The sequence below is a fragment of the Palaemon carinicauda genome, chromosome 24 (assembly GCF_036898095.1).
Source record: "Palaemon carinicauda isolate YSFRI2023 chromosome 24, ASM3689809v2, whole genome shotgun sequence".
Taxonomy (NCBI): Eukaryota; Metazoa; Arthropoda; class Malacostraca; order Decapoda; family Palaemonidae; genus Palaemon; species Palaemon carinicauda.
The window spans coordinates 5,446,344-5,470,799 of NC_090748.1; the positions used below are offsets into that span (position 1 = coordinate 5,446,344).

At 43.7% G+C, this 24,456-nt stretch overlaps 1 protein-coding gene across 8 annotated transcripts in view; it reads left to right on the top strand.

Annotated features, from left to right (window-relative positions):
* LOC137618056 ((E3-independent) E2 ubiquitin-conjugating enzyme UBE2O) overlaps nucleotides 1–24,456 on the top strand; it is a 286,319-nt gene that overhangs the window by 37,685 nt on the left and 224,178 nt on the right. For 7 of the 8 annotated variants that reach the window (XM_068348010.1, XM_068348011.1, XM_068348015.1 and 4 more), the window contains exon 3: nucleotides 19,515–19,682. In XM_068348010.1, coding sequence (XP_068204111.1) covers nucleotides 19,515–19,682 — 168 coding nt within the window. The remainder of the gene's footprint in view (nucleotides 1–19,514; nucleotides 19,683–24,456) is intronic. The other variant, XM_068348012.1, reaches the window with a different exon arrangement.

Sequence of the window (24,456 nt, forward strand, 5' to 3'; positions counted from 1 at the left end):
CTCTATTTCCTCTTCCAATACCACTGTAGCACAGATTGCAGACTTTCTACTTTATATTAGAAATGATCGCATCCTTTCTGCCTCAACTATTAAAGGCTACAGAAGCATTTTAGCTTCAGTTTTTAGACATAGAAATTTAGATCTCTCTGATAATAAAGATCTAGACATTCTCAAGTCTTTTGAGACTTCCGAGGAGCGTCAGATCACTACTCCTGCTTGGTATTTGGACGTGGTCCTTTAGTTCCTTATGTCTGAAAGGTTTGAGCCGTTGAATTCAACATCACTCAAAGATCTTACACTCAAAACTCTCTTTTTAGTGAGCATGGCTACCGCAAAGAGTTAGTGAAGTATATGCCTTCAGCATAAATATCAGCTTCTGCTCTATTAAAGCAGTATGCCTCGCTTCAACTTGGTTTTTTAGCCAAAAGGGAACGGCCATCTCGTCCATGGCCTAAGTCGTTTGAACTTCCCAGTCTATCTGAAATTGTTGGGAACGAAATTGAAAGAGTCCTGTGCCCTGTAAGAGCTCTTAAATTTTATTTAAATAGAACCAAAACGCTGCGAGGCAATTCAGAGGCTTTATGGTGTTCGGTTAAAAAACACCACCTTACCGATGTCGAAAAATGCGTTGTCATATTTTATTAGACTTTTAGTTAGAGAGGCTCACTCTCATTTAAGTGATAATGAAGTTAGAGCGGTGGCAACTTCAGTAGCGTTCAAACAAAATAGATCCCTTAGAAGCATTACGGACGCAACCTTTTGGAGGAGTAAATCTGTGTTCGCTTCACATTATTTAAAAAATGTCCAGACTCTTTATGAGGACTGCTACATGTTGGGGACCATTCGTAGTAGCGAGTGCAGTAGTGGGTGAAGGTTCTACCACTACATTCCCTTAATCCCAATATCCTTTCTTCTCTTGAAACTTTTAATTTTTTGGGTTGTACGTGGAGACTAAGAAGTCTCCAGCAATCTTTTGATTTGGTGGGTGGTCAAACTTGTTTCTTGAGAGCGCCCAGATCAAGGGTATTGATGAGGTCCTGTTATAGGGGTGTTCACCCTGATTATAACAGCTGCTAGAAGTCTTTCAGCATCCTGAGAGGATCGCTGGGCTTCGTAAGGATAGCGGACTAATGAGTCAGAGTATTCATCAGAGTCAGCTTCCTTATCAGGTACCTATACTTAAGTTTGTTTTTTTGAATATTTGTCAAAAACTCTTGAGCATATACGCCTTTATTGTTTTAATACTGGTCTCTACCCTCCACCATGGGTGTGAATCGGCTATATATATATTCACCAGCTAAGTTTAATATTTAAAAATGATATTTTCAATTTAAAATAAATTTTTGAATATACTTACCCGGTGAGTATATATAATTAAAGGCCCTCCCTTCCTCCCCGATAGAGACCCTACGGACTGAGAAGAACTGAACTCCTGGAGAAGTATATGCGGTATCTGGCCGATAGTCGGCGCTGGTGGGCACACCTGGCAGCCATCATGGCGATCGCTCGCGAGTTTTTGGAATCTGTCGACCGTCGGAGACGTAAGCTACATATATATTCCCCGGGTCAGTATATTCAAAAATTTATTTCAAATTGAAAATATCATTTTTAAATATTTAACTTAGCTGGTGAATATATAATAGCTGCAACTCTGTTGCTCGACAGACAAAAAACAGTAAAAACTCGCCAGCGATCGCTATACAGGTTGCGGGTGTGCCCACCAGCGCCAACTGTCGGCCAGATACCACTCTCTCGATGTAAACAAAGACTCAATTTCTTCTCTGTCGACGTGTCGACAAGACGTACTTTTACTCGCTGTAGAACCTGGAGTTTTCTCAACATATTTGGTGAAGTACTTCATTTTGGTTTGAGCTTTCGCAGTGCAGGTGTTTTATCTTCATCTTAAATCTTGAACTCGTTTTGGATAGATTTAATTTTTGGTGACAAAGAGAGTATGGACTTTCTTTGACTTTTAAATGGCCGACCCTTCCCTTAGACGGAAGTGTGTTTAGGCTTTTAGTAATTATCTTATCACGTTATAAATTAATTATAGATTTTCCTCTATATATTTTATATCTCACCGCCTTTATTAGGCCTCTTCGATTAACTTTCCATTTATAATAAACATAAAAAATAAATTTTAATGTTTTGTTTATATGCGACCTTTCCTGAGAGTAGGCGGTCCTAACTTGGAAACCGAAGTTAAACAACGTTGAGCCCTTTCAATCGTAAATAGCTTTTAAAGAGCTAATGATTTAAAACTTTTTAAATGAATATTTTTAATAAATATTTTATGAAAGATTTTCTTTGAATAGTCTTCGTACTGTTTTCAAAGATGAACTAACGTTTAGTTTATTTATGCTACGCAGTTTGCGCTCTATCGTTACGATAGAGAGAGAGAGTATCACGGTTTCACTTTGCAGAAAGAGTAAATCGATTCTGACGTTTTGTTCATTCTTCTTTCAAAGCTTAAATGTTTTAAATTCTATTTTAAAGGAACTTTTTAATTGAAAAACCTTTCAGTTTTTTCCTTTGGTCAAATAACATGTTTTTTTGACGAAATGTAATTGGGCTCTTCTCTTAGGTGCGAAATCAAGAGAGAAAGAGAGAGAGAGATAGAGACGGAGGGAGAGAGAGGAGAGAAAACGTTCCGTTCAAGCGGGTAACGTTGTTCTCGAGTTACTCTCGTCCCTAGTCTCTGTACGGGGAGAAAGGATAAAACGTTTTTAGTTTTATTCTCGTCCCCAGGCAATGTATGGTGAGAGATTGAAAACATAGTTTTGAATGAACTAGTGTTTCTTCTCTTCCCCAACCACTGAATTTTTTTATCTTAAAAGATGTTTACTGTTTTTTTGCTGGTATTAATGTGCTTGCATTATACGACTGATTTCGCATTTACTACCTTTTGATGAGGGTAGAATTGCGTGCTTCAGGTAGAAATCAGTAAAAGTTTCGATTTCAGTGAAATAAGTGCAAAACAGAAAATCGTAGTGATAAAGTGATATTGCGCAAAGTGTTACAGTGTTGCGTCCGAGGGTTCGTCTGTTCGTGCCTGTCGTTCACCTAGTCCGGGACCTCTTGCAAGCTCCCAAGCCCAGGGGAGAAGTAATGTCGTACGACTTATGGGTTCGAGAGGCCTTGATCAGCGAACAGACGTTTTTCAATATTAATCTTACCCGATGATCATGTAGCTGTCAACTCCGTTGCCCGACAGAAATCTACGGTCGGGATACGCCAGCGATCGCTTATACAGGTGGGGGTGTACTCACCAGCGCCATCTGTGGTCAGGTACTCCAGTACTTCTTGTCAACAAGACCTCAATTTTTCCTCTGTCGTGCCACCGGCAAGACCTACATGGATACGCTGTTGATTTTGGAGTCTTTCGTTCACGATTTGGTGAAGTATTTGCTCTGAAATTTTAGCCTTCGCTGTACAGGAAGCTTTAGCCTTAGCTTAGCAAGCTTTTGGTATTAATTTGATTCATTGGTTAACGATCTTTGCTTACTTTGGAATTCCCCCTTTGACTACTTCTAAAATTCAAGATGTCTGACCATTCCCAAGTTCCTAAATACAGGCGATGTAGTGTTAGGACTTGTAATAGGCGTCTTCCGAAGGCCTCTGTTGATCCTCACACCGTATGTTCCAATTGTAGGGGAAAATCCTGTCAATTGGAAGATCGATGTGGGGAATGTGCTGGGCTTTCGGAATTCGATTTTAATGAATTCCTCAGATATACTCGTAGGTTAGAGAAGGAGAGAGATAGGAGGAGTTCTTCTCGCTCTTTGGATATTTCCTCTCCCCATGCCCCCAACCTTTTCCTTCCCCTGTGGTGGTGACCCCCGAACCTGCTACGAGTGCTCAGCCTGCAATGGCTGATATGTTGCGTGCCATTCAGGCTCTCGGTGATAAGGTGGAGTCGTTGGTTAGTGACCGCAATCAGCTCTTGGCGGATGTCAGAGAGCTGAAAGCGAAGAGTGCAGTGGGAAGTGTTAGTGCAAGTGCTGTGCATAGTGTCAGTGTCAGTGTTGCGCATGAGGATACATCTGTGCGTGCCAGTCGTCCGCCCAGTCCGGGACCTCTTGCAAGCTCCCAAGCCCAGGGGAGAAGCAATGTCGAAGGACCAAAGGGTTCGGCAGGCCTTGATCGGCGCACAGATGTATCCTCAGTGGTTGCGGACGTATCTGCTAAGGATCGTCCCTTCCACTCCCAGACGAATGAGCCCTTACATTCCTCGTCTGTGGAAGAGGTTTCCATGAGGAAACGGTGGACTAAGGTCTCACGACCGCTTAAGCGTAAAGTCCCTTCAGAGCTAGTCCAACGGCCCAGGTGTAGCCACTGGGTCAGTTCGGACTCGCCGCAGTCATCGGATGACTGCACACCTCCCAAGAGAGGTAGAGTGGTCCCTCAACAGGCCTCTGCTCCAACCACAGTAGACCCTAAGTGGTCCATGCTGCAGACTATGCAGTCTCAGCTTGCGGCTTTTATGCAGGATTATCAGGCAGAGAAGGTTATCATCCCTCCTCCTGTGAGAGCACCTCCACAGTTGCGCTGTCCTCAACCCATGCAGCATGCTCTGCAGACCTTACAGCATGAGCCGCATTCCATGCAGCATGAGCCTCATACCATGCAGCATGAGCCTCATCCCATGCAGCATGAGCCGCATGCCATGCAGCATGAGCCGCATACCATGCAGCATGAGCCGCATCCCATGCAGCATGAGCTGCATGCCATGCAGCATGAGCCGCATGCCTCACAGCATGCTCTGCATACCACACCGCATGCTCCTCAGCCCACCGCAGACCCTCCCTCACACCGGCCCTCTGCTTTTGTTGTTGCCAGCTCACAGTCTGTCCAGCAGGGGCATGATGATGGATCCGCAGGTACGCATGCACCCGTTCTGCAGGATTCAGCCGTTCAGCTTGCTGCTCTGCCTTTGCCTCTTACAACTCAACTGTCGGGTGAGGAGGCTTCTGAGGATGAAGCTGCTCATCTTGATGATCCTCTTTCTGATGTTGAAGGACACAAGTCTTCGCCACCCTCCTTAGACTTCCGCAAAGTCCTTGCTTTGTTCAGAGAGTTGTACCCTGAACACTTTGTGTCTGCAACCCCTCGTTCTCCTCCCTCCGAGTTTGCTCTGGGCATGCAGTCTACTGCGCCTGCCTTCACCAAGCTTGTTCTTGCCAGATCTTCAAGGAGAGCTTTGAGGGTTATGGGGGATTGGTTGCAGTCCAAGAAGCAACTGGGAAGGACCTCTTTTGTGTTTCCTCCTCCCAAGCTGGCTTCTAAGTCGGGCGTCTGGTATGCCACGGGAGAGGAACCTGGCTTGGGGGTTCCTGCCTCTGCCCAGGCCGACTTCTCAAGTCTGGTTGACTCTCCCCGCAGGTTGGCTATGAGACGTTCGAAGATCTGCTGGTCCTCTACAGATCTTGATCACTTGTTAAGGGGAGTCTTTCGTGCCTTCGAGATATTCAACTTCCTCGATTGGTGTCTGGGAGCCTTAAGCAGGAAGACTGCCCCTTCTGACAAGGACTCAGCCATGCTGATCATGTCCAGCATGGACAAGGCAATACGGGATGGGTCTGGCGAGCTTGCGGCTTCTTATGTATCAGGGGTCCTCAAGAAAAGGGAACATCTGTGCTCCTTCTTATCTGCTGGTATCACCCCTTGCCAGAGGTCAGAGTTACTTTTTGCTCCTCTGTCCAAGTGTCTGTTTCCGGAGGAATTAATTAAGGGGATGACTGCCTCTCTTCTCCAGAAGGATACGCATGACCTCATGGCTGCTTCTGCACGTAAGGCTAAGACCTTACCTTCCGTGACTAAACCTTACCGCCCTCTAGCAGTTGATACTCCTGCTTCCAGGTTCATCCCACCCTTTCGTGGCAGAACCTCCAGCAGAGGAGGTACCCGTGCAGACAGTAACCGTGGCAAGTCCAAGAAGGGTTCCAAGTCCACAAGAGGCAAGTTTTGACTTCCCTCCTCTCCAGACAGCTGTAGGAGCCAGACTCAAGACCTTCTGGCAAGCTTGGGAGAGCAGAGGTGCAGACGCTCAGTCTGTGAAGTGGCTGAGGGAGGGATACAGAATTCCGTTCTGCCGCAATCCCCCTCTAGCTACATCTCCCATCAACTTCTCTCCCAACTACAAGGAGAAGGACAAGAGGCTAGCGTTGCAACAAGAGGTGTCGCTCTTGCTACACAAGGAGGCAGTGGTCATAGTCCGGGACCATCAATCCCCGGGCTTTTACAACCGTCTCTTCCTGGTAGCCAAGAAGACAGGAGGTTGGAGACCGGTGCTGGACGTCAGTGCGCTCAATGCTTATGTCACCAAGCAGACGTTCACTATGGAGACGACGAAGTCGGTCCTAGCAGCGGTCAGGCAGGAGGACTGGATGGTCTCGTTAGACCTGAAAGACGCATACTTTCACGTCCCCATCCACCCAGACTCCCAACCTTTCCTGAGATTCGTCTATGGAAAGGTTGTGTACCAGTTCCAAGCCCTGTGTTTTGGCCTAAGCACGGCACCTCTTGTGTTTACGCGACTGATGAGGAATATTGCGAAATTCCTTCACTTGGCAGACATCAGAGCCTCCCTCTATTTAGACGACTGGCTTTTAAGAGCTCCCACAAGTCGTCGCTGTCTGGAGAATCTCAGATGGACTATGGATCTGACCAAGGAACTGGGCCTCCTGGTCAATTTAGAGAAGTCCCAGCTCGTCCCATCCCAGACCATTGTTTACCTGGGTATGGAGATTCAGAGTCGAGCTTTTCGGATCAACCAAGCCCTAGAGTGCATCCTGAGCATGCTGAGAAGGAGCCGATGCTCAGTAAGGCAGTGGATGAGTCTAACAGGGACACTTTCATCGCTGGCCCTGTTCATCGAGTTAGGGAGACTCCACCTCCGCCCCCTTCAGTATCATCTGGCTGCTCACTGGATCAAGGACATGACGCTAGAGACGGTCTCAATTCCTGTTTCCGAAGAGATGAGGTCTACTCTAACGTGGTGGAAGAACAGCATTCTTCTCAAGGAAGGTCTTTCGTTAGCTGTTCAGACCCCCGACCACCATCTCTTCTCGGACGCATCAGACTCGGGCTGGGGTGCGACATTGGACGGACAGGAATGCTCGGGAACATGGAATCGGGAACAAAGAACACTCCACATCAATTGCAAGGAGTTGTTGGCGGTTCATCTGGCCTTAATGAACTTCAAGTCCCTCCAGCTAAACAAGGTGGTGGAGGTGAACTCCGACGACACCACAGCCTTGGCTTACATCTCCAAGCAGGGGGGGACTCATTCGAGGAAGTTGTTCGAGATCGCAAGGGACCTCCTCATTTGGTCAAAAGATCGAAGGCTCACGCTGGTAACGAGGTTCATTCAGGGCGATATGAATGTCATGGCAGATCGCCTCAGCCGGAAGGGTCAGGTCATCCCCACAGAGTGGACCCTTCACAAGAATGTTTGCAGCAGACTTTGGTCCCTGTGGGGTCAGCCAACCATAGATCTGTTCGCTACCTCGATGACCAAGAGGCTCCCATTGTATTGTTCTCCGATTCCAGACCCGGCAGCAGTTCACGTGGATGCTTTTCTGCTGGATTGGTCCCATCTCGACCTGTATGCATTCCCGCCGTTCAAGATTGTCAACAGGGTACTTCAGAAATTCGCCTCTCACAAAGGGACACGGCTGACGTTGGTTGCTCCCCTCTGGCCCGCGAGAGAATGGTTCACAGAGGTACTGCAATGGCTGGTCGACGTTCCCAGGACTCTTCCTCTAAGAGTGGACCTTCTGCGTCAACCTCACGTAAAGAAGGTACACCCAAGCCTCCACGCTCTTCGTCTGACTGCCTTCAGACTATCGAAAGACTCTCAAGAGCTAGAGGCTTTTCGAAGGAGGCAGCCAGAGCGATTGCTAGAGCTAGGAGGACATCCACTCTCAGAGTCTATCAATCTAAATGGGAAGTCTTCAGAACCTGGTGCAAGGCCAATGCAGTTTCCTCAACCAGTACCACTGTAACCCAGATTGCTGACTTCCTGTTACATCTAAGGAACGTTAGATCCCTATCAGCTCCTACGATCAAGGGTTATAGAAGTATGTTGGCAGCGGTTTTCCGCCACAGAGGCTTGGATCTTTCCTCCAACAAAGATCTGCAGGACATCCTTAGGTCTTTTGAGACCTCTAAGGAACGTCGGTTGTCCACTCCAGGCTGGAATCTAGACGTGGTCCTAAGGTTCCTGATGTCATCTAGATTTGAACCGCTCCAATCAGCCTCTTTCAAGGACCTCACATTAAAAACTCTTTTCCTAGTATGCCTAGCAACAGCTAAGAGAGTAAGTGAGATCCACGCCTTCAGCAGGAACATAGGTTTCACATCGGAAACGGCTACATGTTCCTTGCAGCTCGGTTTTTTGGCTAAAAACGAGCTTCCTTCACGTCCTTGGCCTAAATCGTTCGAGATCCCTAGCCTATCCAACTTGGTGGGTAACGAACTGGAGAGAGTACTTTGCCCAGTCAGAGCTCTTAGGTACTATCTGAAAAGGTCAAAACCTTTACGAGGACAATCAGAAGCCTTATGGTGTGCTGTTAAGAAGCCTTCGCTACCAATGTCTAAGAACGCAGTTTCTTACTACATCAGGCTTCTGATTAGAGAAGCTCATTCTCATATGAAGGAAGAAGACCTTGCTTTACTGAAGGTAAGGACACATGAAGTGAGAGCTGTGGCTACTTCAGTGGCCTTCAAACAGAACCGTTCTCTGCAGAGTGTTATGGATGCAACCTATTGGAGAAGCAAGTCAGTGTTCGCATCATTCTATCTCAAAGATGTCCAGTCTCTTTACGAGAACTGCTACACCCTGGGACCATTCGTAGCAGCGAGTGCAGTAGTAGGTGAGGGCTCAGCCACTACATTCCCATAATCCCATAACCTTTTTAACCTTTCTCTTGATTGCTTTTATTGTTGTTTTTGGGTTGTACGGTCGGCTAAGAAGCCTTCCGCATCCTGGTTGATTTGGCGGGTGGTCAATTCTTTCTTGAGAAGCGCCTAGGTTAGAGGTTGTGATGAGGTCCTTTAGTATGGGTTGCAGCCCTTTATACTTCAGCCACCTAAGAGTCGTTCAGCATCCTAAGAGGACCGCTACGCTCAGTAAGGAAGACGTACTTATTAAAGGCAGAGTAATGGTTCAAGTCGACTTCCTTACCAGGTACTTATTTATTTTTTATTGTTATTTTGAATAACTAATAAAAATGAAATACGGGATACTTAGCTTCTTTGTTAACATGTATACTGGTCTCCACCCACCACCCTGGGTGTGAATCAGCTACATGATCATCGGGTAAGATTAATATTGAAAAATGTTATTTTCATTAGTAAAATAAATTTTTGAATATACTTACCCGATGATCATGATTTAAATGACCCGCCCTTCCTCCCCATAGAGAACCAGTGGACCGAGGAGAAAATTGAGGTCTTGTTGACAAGAAGTACTGGAGTACCTGACCACAGATAGCGCTGGTGAGTACACCCCCACCTGTATAAGCGATCGCTGGCGTATCTCGACCGTAGATTTCTGTCGGGCAACGGAGTTGACTGCTACATGATCATCGGGTAAGTATATTCAAAAATTTATTTTACTAATGAAAATAACATTTTCCCTCTATGGTATCGGGTGTATCTTACCAAGATCTCCCCTACCATAAGGCGAGAGAGACAATTTTCTCCTCGTCATCCGAAGGCTTTTCGCATAAGAAACCTGAAACAAGGTTTCGAGGCCCTTAAGCGAAAGTCAGTCCTTTCAGGACAGGTCCAGCGTCCTGGTTGCAGCCATTAGGACAGCTCTGACCCTATGCAGTCATCGGAAAACTGCTCGCTGCCTAACAAAAGCGTAACAGACTCCGAGAGTCTTTTTTTGTTGGCAAAGTGTTGCGGTCACAGACGTTACCCTCGTCTCTTACCGCAACCATTTCCGTTGATCCTAAATGGGTTGTACGGCAAGACATGCAGAATAAGCTTGCCTCCCTTATGGAAGACTATTCTGCCGATTAGTCCGTTGAGCCTAGCCGTTTATCTCATCGAGATCCTGGCTTTCAGCCAACCTAACGTTCCTTTGTGCGTCCTGTTGACGTTGGCGTAGCTAAGTCACGTCAGTCAGGTTGTTTAGAACCACACTCGATGCGGTCTCGTGTGGATTTTCAGCCACATTTGGACGTAAGGCCACTTGCTGATGCTCCTGTTGACGTTCAGGACGTTCGCTAACAATCGGAGTTGACTTGTTTTGACGCTGTGCGTCAACCTCCGCATTCTAGAGTTGTTTTGACTGCTCAGTCTAGGCAGTCAAAGCAGTCTCGAGTGGACGCTGTGCGTCCTCACGCACCTGTTGTTGTTGACAGTTCACAGACTGTCAAGCAGTTACATGACGTTGCGTCCTGGTCTCTCGCACCTGTTGTTGTTGACAGTTCACAGACTGTCAAGCAGTTACATGACGTTGCGTCCTGGTCCGCTACTAATGCACCAGTGCGTGTGGACTGCTTGTAAAGCATTGCCACCACGGTAGGTCTCTCCCTTGTTTGAGACTCAGCTATTATCGGACAAGGTTCCTTTAGATGAGGAAGTTGCTGTTCCCCCTCCTACTGATATTCCCTTGAGGACTCTGTCAGACGGAGAGGAGCCTAAAGCTGCTTAGCCCTCTATGGACTTTAATTAAATCATGCTGATTTTTAAGGATCTTTGTCCGGATCTTTTTGTAACTGCTGCTCCTCGTTCGCCTAAACGTCAGAGCTTACACTAGGCCTAGCTACTTCGAAGCCGTTGTTTATAAGCTAGTGCTCTCTCGCTCTCCTAGAGAGCTTTACGTTTGCTAGGCGACTGGTTTATCACCAGGAGGAGTTTGGGGGATACAGCCTTTGCTTTCCCTTCTTTTAAACTGGCTTATAGAGCGAGAGTCTGATATGACACGAGAGAAGTTCTCGGCTTGGGAGTTCCTGCCTCTTCCCAGATAGACTTCTCAAATCTCGTAGACTCTCCCTGGCGCCTGGCCAGGAGACGCTCCAAGATTTTACAGGTCAACTTCACAGCTGTTTTCGAGCCTTTGAAGTTTTGCTGTACAATTATGTCATGCATAAACAAGGCTTTCAGGGATGGCTCCAATGATCTGACAGCCACGTTCTCTGCAGGGACAAGTCCCTCAGGGATGGCTCCATGATTTGGCAGCCATGTTCACTGCAGGAGTACGTAAGAGGCAAGTGCGCTCAATGTGTTCATTGTCAAGACAAACTTCACGATGAAGTCTACCAGGCTGTCTTGACAGCATTTATGGAAGGCGACTGGATGGTCTCTCTCGACCTTCAGGAGGCATACTTCCACATTCCTATACACCCGGATTCCCAACCGTTTCTGAGGTTTGTTCACAGGAATGTGGGGTACCAGTTTCGAGCTATCGGAGATCAGAGCCTCCCTGTACTTGGACGACTGGCTTCTCAGAGCCTCTTCCAGTCATCGCTGTCTGAAGGATCTCAATTGGACTCTAGATCTGGCCAAGGAATTGGGACTTCTAGTCAATTTGGAAAAGTCACAGCTGGTCCCATCCCAAACTATTCTGTATTTAGGGATGGAGATTCACAGTCAAGTTTTTCGGGCTTTTCCGTCGGCCCCCAGAATAGATCAAGCCCTGCTCTCCATCCAGAAGATGCTGAAGAAAGAACGCTGCTCAGTCAGGCTGTGGATGATTCTGGTAGGGACGCTATCATCCCTGGAGCAATTGGTCTCGCTAGGAAGGCTACACCTCCGTCCTCTTCAATTCCATCTGGCTTTTCACTGGAAAAAGGACAAGACGCTAGAGGCGGTCTCGATCCCGATTTCCGAAAAGATAAAGTCTTGTCTGACTTGGTGGAAGGACAATATCAGCCTACGAGAGGGTCTTCCCCTGGCAGTTCAGATACCCAACCACGTTCTCTTCTCGGACGCATCGGACTTGGGCTGGGGCGCGACGCTGGACGGTCGGGAATGCTCAGGTCTGTGGAACTCGAGTCAGAGGAGCATGCATATCAACAGCAAGGAGCTTTTGGCGGTTCATCTGGCCTTGATAAGCTTCGAGAATCTCCTTCGAGGCAAGGTGGTGGAGGTAAACTCGGACAACACCACGGCCTTGGCGTACATTTACAAACAGGGAGGTACCCACTCACTGACTTTGTACGAGGTCGCAAGGGACCTGCTCATCTTGTCAAAAGATCGAGGCATCTCCCTAGTAACGAGGTTCATCCAGGGCGACTTGAACGTCCTAGCAGATTGTCTCAGTCGGAAAGGTCAAGTAATTCCAATCGAATGGACCCTCCACAAGGATGTGTGCAAGAGACTTTGGTCGACTTGGGGTCAACCCACCATAGATCTCTTTGCAACCTCGCTGACCAAGAGGCTTCCAATCTATTGCTCTCCAGTCCCGGACCCAGCAGCAATACATATAGATGCCTTCCTCCTAGATTGGTCACATCTGGATCTCTACGCATTCCCACCATTCAAGATTGTCAACAAGGTACTGCAGAAGTTCGCCTCTCACGAAGGGACAAGGTTGACGTTAGTTGCTCCCCTCTGGCCCGCGAGAGAATGGTTCACCGAGGTACTTCGATGGTTAGTAGACGTTCCCAGAAGTCTTCCTCTAAGAGTAGACCTTCTACGTCAGCCACACGTAAAGAAGGTACACCAAAGCCTCCACGCTCTTCGTCTGACTGCCTTCAGACTATCGAAAGACTCTCGAGAGCTAGAGGCTTTTCGAAGGAGGCAGCCAGTGCAATTGCTAGAGCAAGGAGAGCTTCTACCATTAGAGTCTACCAATCGAAGTGGGAAGTCTTCCGAGACTGGTGCAAGTCAGTTTCTGTATCCTCGACCAGTACCTCTGTAGCCCAAATAGCTGATTTTCTCTTATACCTGAGAAAAGGACAATCCCTTTCAGCTCCCACTATCAAGGGCTACAGAAGCATGTTGGCATCGGTCTTCCGGCATAGAGGCTTAGATCTTTCCAACAATAAAGATCTGCAAGACCTCCTTAAGTCTTTCGAGACCACTAAGGAGCGTCGTTTGGCTACTCCTGGGTGGAATTTAGACGTGGTCCTAAGATTCCTCATGTCAGACAGGTTTGAGCCTTTACAGTCAGCCTCCCTGAAAGATCTCACTCTTAAGACTCTTTTCCTGGTATGCTTAGCCTCAGCTAAAAGAGTCAGTGAGATTCATGCCTTCAGCAAGAACATCGGATTTTCGTCAGAAAAGGCCACTTGTTCTCTGCAACTTGGTTTTCTAGCCAAAAATGAGCTACCTTCTCGTCCTTGGCCTAAATCTTTCGATATTCCCAGCTTAACGGAGATCGTAGGCAATGAACTAGAAAGAGTCTTATGCCCTGTTAGAGCTCTTAAGTTCTACTTAGCTCGTATTAAACCTTTACGAGGCCAATCTGAAGCGTTATGGTGTTCGGTTAAGAAACCATCCTTGCCTATGTCAAAGAATGCTTTGTCATGTTTTATCAGATTGTTAATACGAGAAGCTCATTCACACTTGAGTGAGGAAGACCGATCTTTGCTTAAGGTTAAGACGCACGAGGTTAGAGCTGTAACAACTTCCGTGGCCTTTAAGCAAAATAGATCTCTGCAAAGTATCATGGACGCAACCTATTGGAGAAGCAAGTCAGTGTTCGTGTCATGTTACTTAAAAGGTGTCCAGTCTCTTTACGAGAACTGCTACACACTGGGACCATTCCTAGCAGTGAGTGCAGTAGTGGGTGAGGGCTCAACCACTACAATTCCCTAATTCCATATCCTTTTAATCTGTCTCTTGAAATGTTTTAATGTTTTTATGGGTTGTCTGGAAGGCTAAGAAGCCTTTCGCATCCTGGTTGATTTGGCGGGTGGTCAAAGTCATTTCTTGAGAGCGCCCAGATTAGGGGTTTGATGAGGTCCTGTTGTATGGGTTGCAGCCCTTGATACTTCAGCTCCTGGGGGTCTGTCAGCATCCTAAGAGGATCGCGGGGCTCCGTAAGGAAGACGTACTTACAAGGCAGAGTAATCGTCTAAGTCGACTTCCTTACCAGGTACCTATTTATTTTGGTTTTGTTATATTGATAACTGTCAAAATGAAATAAAAAACTCTTAGCTTATACGATGTAAACATATTTAACTGGTCTCTACCCACCACCCTGGGTGTGAATCAGCTATTATATATTCACCGGCTAAGTTAAATATTTAAAAATGATATTTTAATTATAAAATAAATTTTTGAATATACTTACCCGGTGAATATATAAATTAAACGACCCTCCCTTCCTCCCCAATAGAGACGCAGTGGGATGAGAAGAAATTGAGTCTTTGTTTACATCGAGAGAGTGGTATCTGGCCGACAGTTGGCGCTGGTGGGCACACCCGCAACCTGTATAGCGATCGCTGGCGAGTTTTTACTGTTTTTTGTCTGTCGAGCAACAGAGTTGCAGCTATTATATATTCACCGGGTAAGTATATTCAAAAATTTATTTTATAATTAAAATATCATATTACTAATAATTTGTGATAAAGGCCGTAAGCCTTCTAAAAGCATGCGCTCTATTCAAGACAAAACCGCGAGTTTATTGTCATAGACTCGGGTACTGCCGTTTGATTGAGTCAGCCGCTCCCGTCATTGTACCTCGGGAACAACGACTTACCGTTTTACATGATAGACTTCTGGGACTTTCTAATCTACCCTTACAGGGTTATTGTCTCAAACAATAAGTCTTAAAGGAGCAGTGTTAGCTTACGTTTTAGAACGAGAGCAACATCGTGGGCAGCTTTTCATTACGTTTACAAACGTTTAAAACCCCGCCCACAGGGAACCGGACATCCTTGTCTGTGCATGAACGCTGGCTAGCTCCTCCCATAAAGAGGAGGGGCAAACCAAAGGAGAAATGATCGCTTTTATAACTGTATATTTTGTTTGAGAACATATGCGCTCTTCAAAAAATTATTACAGCAAGTCAACGATCAAAAATCCTTGGGCAATAATGTTGTGATTCTCACATACAATATTCCCGCAACCGGATTCATTTCAAACGTTTCCTGAAGGCAGCGCTAGCACTGACGGGCAAGTTCATATCCATGCAAGCAATCTTTCTGCCAATAAGGGCTATATACATCTTGCAATTTGAACTCCGTTCTATTAAGTTGTGTAGTTATATCCCTTACTGAAACCAGGTTATTCAGTACATTACTTAGCTACTTTCCTGTTACCAGACATACAGCATTTACGTTCTGCCTTCTTATAGGCATCTTTTCCTTTCCCCCGATCGGAAGTCTTAGTCTCCTACAATGGCTTTTGACTGGAAACTTCTCATAAGCATATCTGTTCCCTAATAGGGAACATTCAATATAAATGCTAGTTTACCGATAGGAGAGAGAGAAGTAAAGAACATTTTCGTCCTAAGAAGGAAAAACCTCCATTACGACCGTTTTCAACATTCTCCAACTGTTCCGGACACGACTTTAGGTCAAGCTACACATGTATGTTTGTCATGCTCACAGTTTAGTGTTACTACTCCGTAGTAGACTTATGCCTATTACCCATCCAACAATAGATTGAAGATACGTCTCAATCTCCTCTTAGGGTTGGTTGGATGTGTTCGTTGATTACCGTACAGTCTCCTGTCCGGAAAACAATCTCTATGGAGATTCGCCCTTATAACATAAGCTGTACTGATTAACTGATTTACCGTTTGGTATCGGTCTTATTTATCCAACCACACTAGATTGGTGGTAGTTGGAGGGAGGACAGGCTGTTCCCCTTCATTGCAAGAACGTGCAAAAAGTTACACGTCTCGACATCACCTCGAGATGTGTTTATTGTTATGCAATCCCTCCCCCACCGCTGGACGACCCGCGGATTGTGGGTGGAAGACGAGAGCTTCTGTAAAGAGGCCTATCTTTTCGTCTCCCCTCTGGATCTGATACTGTCTTTAATGCGTCAAAAGAGGGGGGGAGGCATATGCCTGACCATTCCATCCTCGTCCGTTGGCCCGATTCATAAAGGTACCAGCATTCACCTCTCTTAGAGAACATCTAGCAGTACAACTAGTTGTCCCCATCCGCTCGCATCATTCCTGGTACAGGAATGTGCTTGCAGATAATCTGAACAGGACTACTCAGATAGTGGACTCCTAGTGTCTTTGAATCATCTTGTATCCAACAAAGTCTTAACTTTGTGAGGTCCTCGACTGTGGTTATGCTCTTAAGGGTCCTGAACTTCAGGCTCCCGCTCGACCGTATCCCAGTCCCGGAACACCAGGCCCTCGAACATGATGTATTCCAAGATTGGTGGGGCAGCCTAGAGGTGTGCTTTTTTCCCCCATTTGGTCTGGTGAGGAAGTCCTCAACCAAGTCAGGATAAGTAAGATCTTATCAATGACTCCAATAGCTTCGCTATGGCATCCCACAGAATGGTTCCCTGACCTTCTGTAGCTCCCGACGGAGGTCCGAGGGATCTTCCTCCACGACACGATCTTCCAAGCAGCCACATGCTAACACTTTTCTAAGCCGTAGCTTTGCTTCGACTTCACGCCTGGGATGGTCCTACACCACCTCTTTCAGAGAGGCCTCTCGCAATGAGTTGCAGAAAAGATGTCTAGGCACCTCAGACACTTTTCAGCGTTGGTCTTCCAGGTGAAGTGTTCGGACCTTTGTGACTGACATCGTGGAAGGGGATTCTCTCCCATCGATGCCTTTACTTATTCAAGTTTGAGATAACTTGTCCCCCGTTGTATCTCAACCTCTCCCTGGGAACGCTGTTCGGGTCCTTCAGTCCCTGAAGGCCCCTCTCTACGAACCTTTATGCCAAGCAGCAGATTGCTTCCTTGCATGGAAGACGGCCCTTTCTACTCACTTGTGTTTTGACCAAGAGAGTTAGTGTGTTGTATGATCCATCTTCTGATGTCTACTACCCTAGGAGATGGGGAGAAGTAATCCTCAGTGGTGTCCCTGAGTTGATTGCCAAGACTCAAAATGCGAGTGTTCTGTACCCTAGGGGCAGCCCATTTCGGATAAAGAGTCTTCGTTCAGTAACCGAAGACCCATCAACTGGGGTTTTTACCCAGTGAGGAGTCTGTGGTGTTACCATAAAAGAATGACATCAGCTCGCCATCGTGTGTCGGCACTGTTGACCAGCACAGGGAAGGTCAGTAGGAGGATCACAAGGCTTTCCTTCCCCTCTTGGATCGGAAGGCTATTGAGGTTGCTCTCAATCTAGACCCTCCTTCATCCTAAGACCCAGAGCTCGTAACATCAGTGGCGTTGCTATGTCCCTGGCGTTCAAGAAACTACTCTGTGCGGCAGATGCTGTTAGTGGGCATGTGGAAGCGTCAATAGACCTTCGCGACCCACTACCTGCAAAGACGTAACCCACAGAAACATGGAGACCTTTTCCATCGGTCCTGTGGTGGTTGCACAACAAATGGTCTAAACACCTCAGGCTCCTTGATGGACAAGTAGTAGAGGGTTGAGGGCTGAGGTTACCCGGATTAGTCTGGGGTGAATGAGTAAGAATGACTGGCTCCTTTCTTCCTTTCACCTTCTCCCCTCTGGGAAAAACAGCTCTGCAAGCCTCAGCATAGCTGACCTCACCTTGCTGCAGGTAAGACTCATTTCCCTTGTGTCTCCTAAGTGTGGAAGAATACTTTGTTACATCCCTAATACCTTTTTGAGGGAGGATATTGGGTAAGTCTTAAGAACAATAGGTTTTGTACTCGAGTTCCTATGTTAAAGACAAGCCACACTGTTAGTTCCACTCACACACAAGCTTCTACAGGCCACTATCAGTGCATTACCTCATATCGGCACTTGATTTTAGCGAGAGTAGGGTCCCGTCTACTATCGATCACAGATCGAAATAGAGAGGACCCCGGGTCATGACCAAGGCCAGTTGGTGAGGACTTCCTCCCTCCTAAGAGTAAGTCACCCCTATAAATAGTGGAGGGTTTGTATCTACGTCGGAACAAATAACAAATTTGTAAGTAATTTGTATTTTTCCTAGTACTGTATACAAACCTGGAGCTATTGATACAAATTGGCCCGCCACCCTGTCCCCCGAGAAGTCTTACCATAAAGCAAAGTGGTTACTCAGCCGAGAGGTGTGAGTGAGCGGGTTAGCCAGTCTACCCCACTCTCCCACCCGCTAACTAGCAGATGGGGTAGTTATCCCTCACTAAAATTATCATGGCTCGTCTTTTAGCTACGCCAAAAGTATACCCCTATAAATAGCTCCAGGTTTGTATACTAGGAAAAAACAAATTACTTACAAATTTGTTATGTTTTATTGGTGTAATGACCTTTCTACACCAGGGCGTCTGGCTGTACGCAATCCTTTTCTCACCTGGGTACTTATTTGGTTACTTTTTCTTTTAAAAAATTCTGGGAAAAGCCATTTATTTTAAAGAAGTAACAGAACAACAGTCATCAGTACCGGAGGTTGATATCAAGATTAGGAATAAGAAACTGAATAGACCGCAAGTTTCTATCTAACAAATTAAGATTAGAGTTGGCAGCTGAAGACCAGACTGGCAAAAAATACTCTTAAATACTGTTATTTTCTGGATCGGACATGTTGATGCAAGTAAGCTTCCACACTGTACATACTTCTATCTATAATGATATTGAAATATCTCCCTCATCCTCCTAGCAATGGGGAGGATGGTTTGTATGTAGACTCCATTACTTTATATTAGCCCTACATTGACAGTCTATCCTTACAAGGATATAGGTTCCTCTATGCCCATCTGTCCATAGAGGGTAACCTAGCATAACATTTGAGAATCTACTTCTCAAAGGTAGAAGGTGGTACGGGTCAATGCCCTATACCTCTGAAGGTGTTGGTTACATCCCGGGATTATAAAACAGCCAGTAGGGTTATGGGGTCTTCCTTCCACCTAACGATGAGTCTCACATTAAAGAACGAAGGTATGTATTTATACTGGAACAAATCACAAATTTGAAAAGTAATTTTCATTTGTTCTTAACTGTACAAACCTGAGTCCTTTTGAGTTTCACTTCCTGCCTAAAACATCTTGCTTGCCCTAAGTGAAGGTCAAAGTGGCGCTCGTTGTGCTGGCGAGGGGCCGTTGTTTCCCTGCTACCCGTCGATAACTACCGACATCCTTTTAAAAATGTTAAGATTGGAAATTATACTCCTATTAGAGGAGTGTAAAAGAGAAAATAGTTTTAAAATTTGTGATTTTAGAAGGTTGAGTAGAATGTCCAGAAAAAGAGCCTGGTGCTTGAGTGCCGAAGCATTTGGTGAGGGATTGGCGCTCAAATGATTGAAATCTTATATCTTTCAATATATTGATCCATATTAATTTTTTGTATTTTTTTTTAGAAATTTGAAATATTACATGATTAAGAAGTATGCTTTAAAACTGATTCTTTTATTGTCTAATATTTTTATATGTGAATATGTGACATATTTTATTATTTGGATAAGAAAATTATTAGAACCTTTTATGTTAATAAGGTAACTAATTATTTTTACAGGAATTCACGACAGATATTGCAGTTGCACTTGACTCCTGGGTCGGGATGGTGCACATGGTCAAGTGTCGCCTTGTTATGGTGTGCGGAGATGGCTCAAGATGTGTCATGTCAGACAATGAAGCTCTGGAGTTAGATGATATGCGAGATTCCAGAGACAGGGTTAGATTGGTAATTGTCATTCAAGCTCATGGTAATACTGTATCTGTCTCACTGTAGCTTTTTTAAAATTCCTTTGCAATTTATTTAGTTACCTTAATGGAATGTTCTTCTGTCAATTGTAGCCTGTTGTTTTGTTAATTTTCCATCAAATTTCTACATCCCGAAGCATTATTATTTGTAAACTAGAAGAGTTTCATTTATCGTTTGGTACTTTCAAAAACTTTGTGTTTACTGCAATTCCCTATTATTGTTGTTTGCTAGTGTTTTAGCTGTTCCATGTACAAAACAATATGCTTACAACAGAAGCTCTTGCACATTTGGTAAAATTTATATTTAGCACAGATACTTTTTCAGTGTTATTACCTTGGTTGCATTGTTGTTTATGTTATTTTCTTATAATTTCCATGTTCCTGTTGTGGCAAATTCAAAACTTATAAGAATTATTGTACTTCTTAAGGCCATCGGCAGTGGTAAAGTAAGGTTTTGAGTTGGTGAAACTATAGTATAAGAATAACCATTCATAAAAACTAAATATTGATCCTGCTATAATACTATAATTCTTCAAATTTCAATACGTATATAATTTTTAATTGTTGCCATTCATCATGAGAGCTAGAACAATTGATATCACTATTGAGTTATTGTTAATCAGCATTTTTACTCACAGTATAAGCTTTAATGTGAAAACGTCATTCTCTGATTTTTTAGTTGTGTAAGGGTAGTAATAGTAATGATAATAGTAATAATAATAATAATGATAGTATTTTTTTTTTTATAATAACGATAACAGTGCTTGGGAAGGCAACCCTTTTTCAAGCATGTTAAATTGAAAGTTTTGCTGCTTCAGGACCATTGATCTTGTAGGAAATTTTCTATTTAGCATTCTTAATTCTCTTTCTAGATTACTGCATTCTGCCAGTATCTCGGAGTATTTTCTCACTCCAAGGGCTGGTACAGTGTAGTGATATACAGTCAAAATTACTTCTCCCTTTACTGTGTAAATACACAGTACAGGTGGTCAAACCCTAAGAATGTCCAGGCAGGTCTGTAGTCAGTTATCAGTTTCTACTTAGTAGAGTGTTAGATTTGTTTCTTTACGATATTGTAAGCAATTAGGGTTTTGCTCATCTTTAAGTTTGTGGAAGACTGAGTTCTGGTGTGTGTCTGACCTATACTTAAAAGAGAGATTTGGCTAATCTACCAAGACTACCAAATTCTTATTGGCTGGGAGTATAGCGTTGGCATAATAATTTTATTGAAACATATCTAGGTCATATTGCTTATATCTCCGAAACTCGAGCTTTTGATGTTTGAAAAAATTTTCATACCCCTTCTGGAATTACCATTCTCAAACCCCCAGGTGCCTCTTGGTGGATTCTACACCTGGTGTGCCAGTGACATATTAATTTGTGTAGAAATTGTAAACTATTGTCAATCAAGATGTAAAATAGTAAGCACAAAAGTACTGGTGATACATTGTGTGCTGCTGAGAAATGGCACGGAATAACCATGGACTTGAAGATGCAAATCATATGAAGACTAGAAGAAAATGAATAGATCATAGGGAAGATCAAAGAACACATGTGGAGAGTTCTGTGATGAGGCATTAAATTTTTATTTCTAAAGAGAGAGAAGTTACTTAGGAGATGGGAAAACTTTTTAGCATTTGGATTCTAGAGCTGAATCAACGAAGAATGCCTCTAAACATATTACATATCCTAGGAAAAGGCTAAAAGCCTTTAAGAAGAATTGAAAACCAACCATGGCGAAGCATTGGAGATCACACTGGGGAGTTCCCTGACACACTCATGAAAGTATCAAAGAATTCAAGTTTTTGCCCGGGCATATATTTAATGTTGTTGAAACTTGATTGTGTTAGAAGCAAATGCTGGCTAGATCATATATTTCTGTAAAAAAAAAGATAGGGCTTGGCTTATAGCAGCTAAATATAGGCTAACTCTGCCTAAAACCCCTGAAGTTGAAACCATTGTTGTTGTACAATGCAGGAAACCTAAGAGCCCTTACCAACATAGCTAAATCCTCTCTTCCTGTTAAGTGGAAAAGTCACCCAAAAACCTGTGTTACAGTTGCTGCTTTTCAAGACTGGTTCTTCATAATTTGATATCGGAGGTACAGAAATATCGTCTGACGAAGGACATCCCTTTGACATTTGTTTGATGCTTGACAACATCACAGGTCACCTTCCCATTCATGGATGATGACTTACATCTAAACATAAAGGTTGTTTTTTTTTGCCCCAAACACTATGTTTATATCCAGCCTCTGGACCAGGGATTAGTAGTGATGTTTAAGAATATTAATGTATGTTGCATTTTTCAACTGGAAGCAAAGGCGACTACCGTAATAAGCTTACTGCAGTATTGGATATGGCTATTAAAATTATTGATTTTGCATGGCGCAAACTTACGACTGCAAACATAAATGAGGGGTGGAAGAAAGTGTGGCCTTAGTTTTTTCACAATTTACAGTTTATTTGGGTTTGAAAAGACAGGGGAGAAATGTAAAAGGATCTTCAACAACTTAACATTTTGATAAAGCTGGAATAAGAATTAGAAGAAAGTGACTTTGTTGAACTTATTAAAGTCAATCATGAAGAGCTAGAAAATGAAGGCCTTATAGAACTGAGAGCTCAAAGAAAAGAAAAAAGAAGCAGAGGCAGACAGAAGTGGGAGAAGAACTTACTAAGGGATTCAAGGCTTAAGATGATAGACAGAAACATTTGCTATAATTGAGAAGCCCTTAGTAAAGCTTGAATTACAGAATCCGAACAGTGAACAGTTTACGAAGGTTTCAGCTGCCGTTCGTGGTGCATTCCAGTACAGTATTACCATATTTTATACGTGTGCAGGGAGAAGAAAAGAATCACCACCCAGTCATCATTTGATTGATCCTTCTAGAGGGTATAGAAAGTCAATTCTTAACCTTTTCCATCAACATCTGGTGTTACCAATTCAGTTTCATCCCTTCCCAATCTTCTAGTGGTGTCTCAATGATCCTCCTCTTTTTCCTTCACCCAGTAGTCAGTAACTTATTTTGTCTTGCCATCCCAATTAGGGCCATATGTGCCAGCTTTCTATCTTAAAATGAGATTTACTAAACATTTTTTTAATTAAGATTAACATTTTCCTTTAATATGACATGTAGCATATTTTAAAATGATTGAGCATTAAACTTTGTATTTATTCTTTATTAATAACATATGTTAGTTTGATGGCATAAACATGAAAAAAACTGCACCATTTACCTTGATGTGCTATGCTTAAAAAATATGTCTGTATGCAGCAAGAATGAAAGAAAAAACATTAAATAGTTTGTCGTTGAAGGTAAGGGAAATAAAACTCAGTGCTAATTAATCACTTTTTTAAAAGCATATTTAAAATTACTTTAAAATATTTAAACCAAGTTTCACCTTTTGAAGGTCCATGCCACGGTTCAGCTTCCAAGACAGTTTTTTTTAAATTTAAGGTTGTTCCTTTCATGCCTTTGTGTCCTCAAATGTTTTTTAATGTCTCAGGAGGTCGTAGACTTGGAACTTTGTTTTCTGGATGTGTGACTTAATGTTTGTCATCTTCCATTCCTCGGTAGAGGTCCGCCTCCAGTATCTCTCCCAGTCACTTTCTAGTCCTATACCTCTTTAATTCCAGGTAGTAGGTTAGCCGAGGCACCAGCCACCTGTTGAAAGTTATTGAGTCCTTTGAGAGGCCAAAAAGTACCACATTGGATTCCTCTCTCTGGTTATGTCTCATTTCATCTTTGCTGACACCTCCAAAGAATAGTCTGGCCTATTCTTTACACATTCTCCTCTTTCCTCATACTCTGGACAACACTGAAATTACCAAATAAGTCTTCTCTCAAGAGGTTAACTACTGCACTGTAATTGTTCAATGACTACTTTCCCCTTGGTAAGGGTAGAAGAGACTCTTCAGCTATGGTAAGCAGCTCTTCTAGGAGGGCACTCCAAAATCAAACCATTTTTCTCTAGTGTTTGGTAGTGCCATAGCCTATGTACCATGGTCTTCCACTGTCATGTGGTATGGGTCTATGTTATTTCTCTTCCTCTTGTTTTTTTCAAGTTTATTTTAGTTTATATGTTAAAGATTATTTTAATGCTGTTATTCTTAGATTTTGTTTTATTTGATTGTTCATTAGTTCTCTTGTAGTTTATTTTACGTTATTTCCTTTCCTCACTGGGCTATTTCTCCCCGTTGAAGTCCTTGGGCTTATATCATCTTGCTTTTCCAACTAAGATTGTAGCTGAGTTAGCAACACTAATAATAATAGTAAGCTGTCATTTTTATGTCAGGCATTTGACATTTTTAAAACGGATTTCATGTGCTAGATGTTATTCATAAGTCTTTTGGCATGTATTCATTGAGACCAGTTGGCATAGGTAGCCGTGTTTTACCTGGTGGGAGGAATATGGGTCAAATATTCTCTACTGCATGATCCTCATAACTCATTATTCTGGCACACATGGAGACCTTATTTTCCTTAAGTATTTGGCTTCATCCATCTTGTGATTGTTCTAGGTCTTACCTTGAGAGTAGGGTATCAGGTTTCAATCACCTTCCATTTTTGAAGAATTTAGATTTTACTCTACAAACCAGACTGTATTGATACCAAAGATATAACTATTTCTCTATGAATAAGCCTTCTGTAAGAGCAGGTGACCTAATGTACTATTTGTAGTGCCTTCTCATCTCTCAATTGATTTTTTCTCTTTATCCTCCTGTAAAAATTACAATTGAAATTATTTATGTTT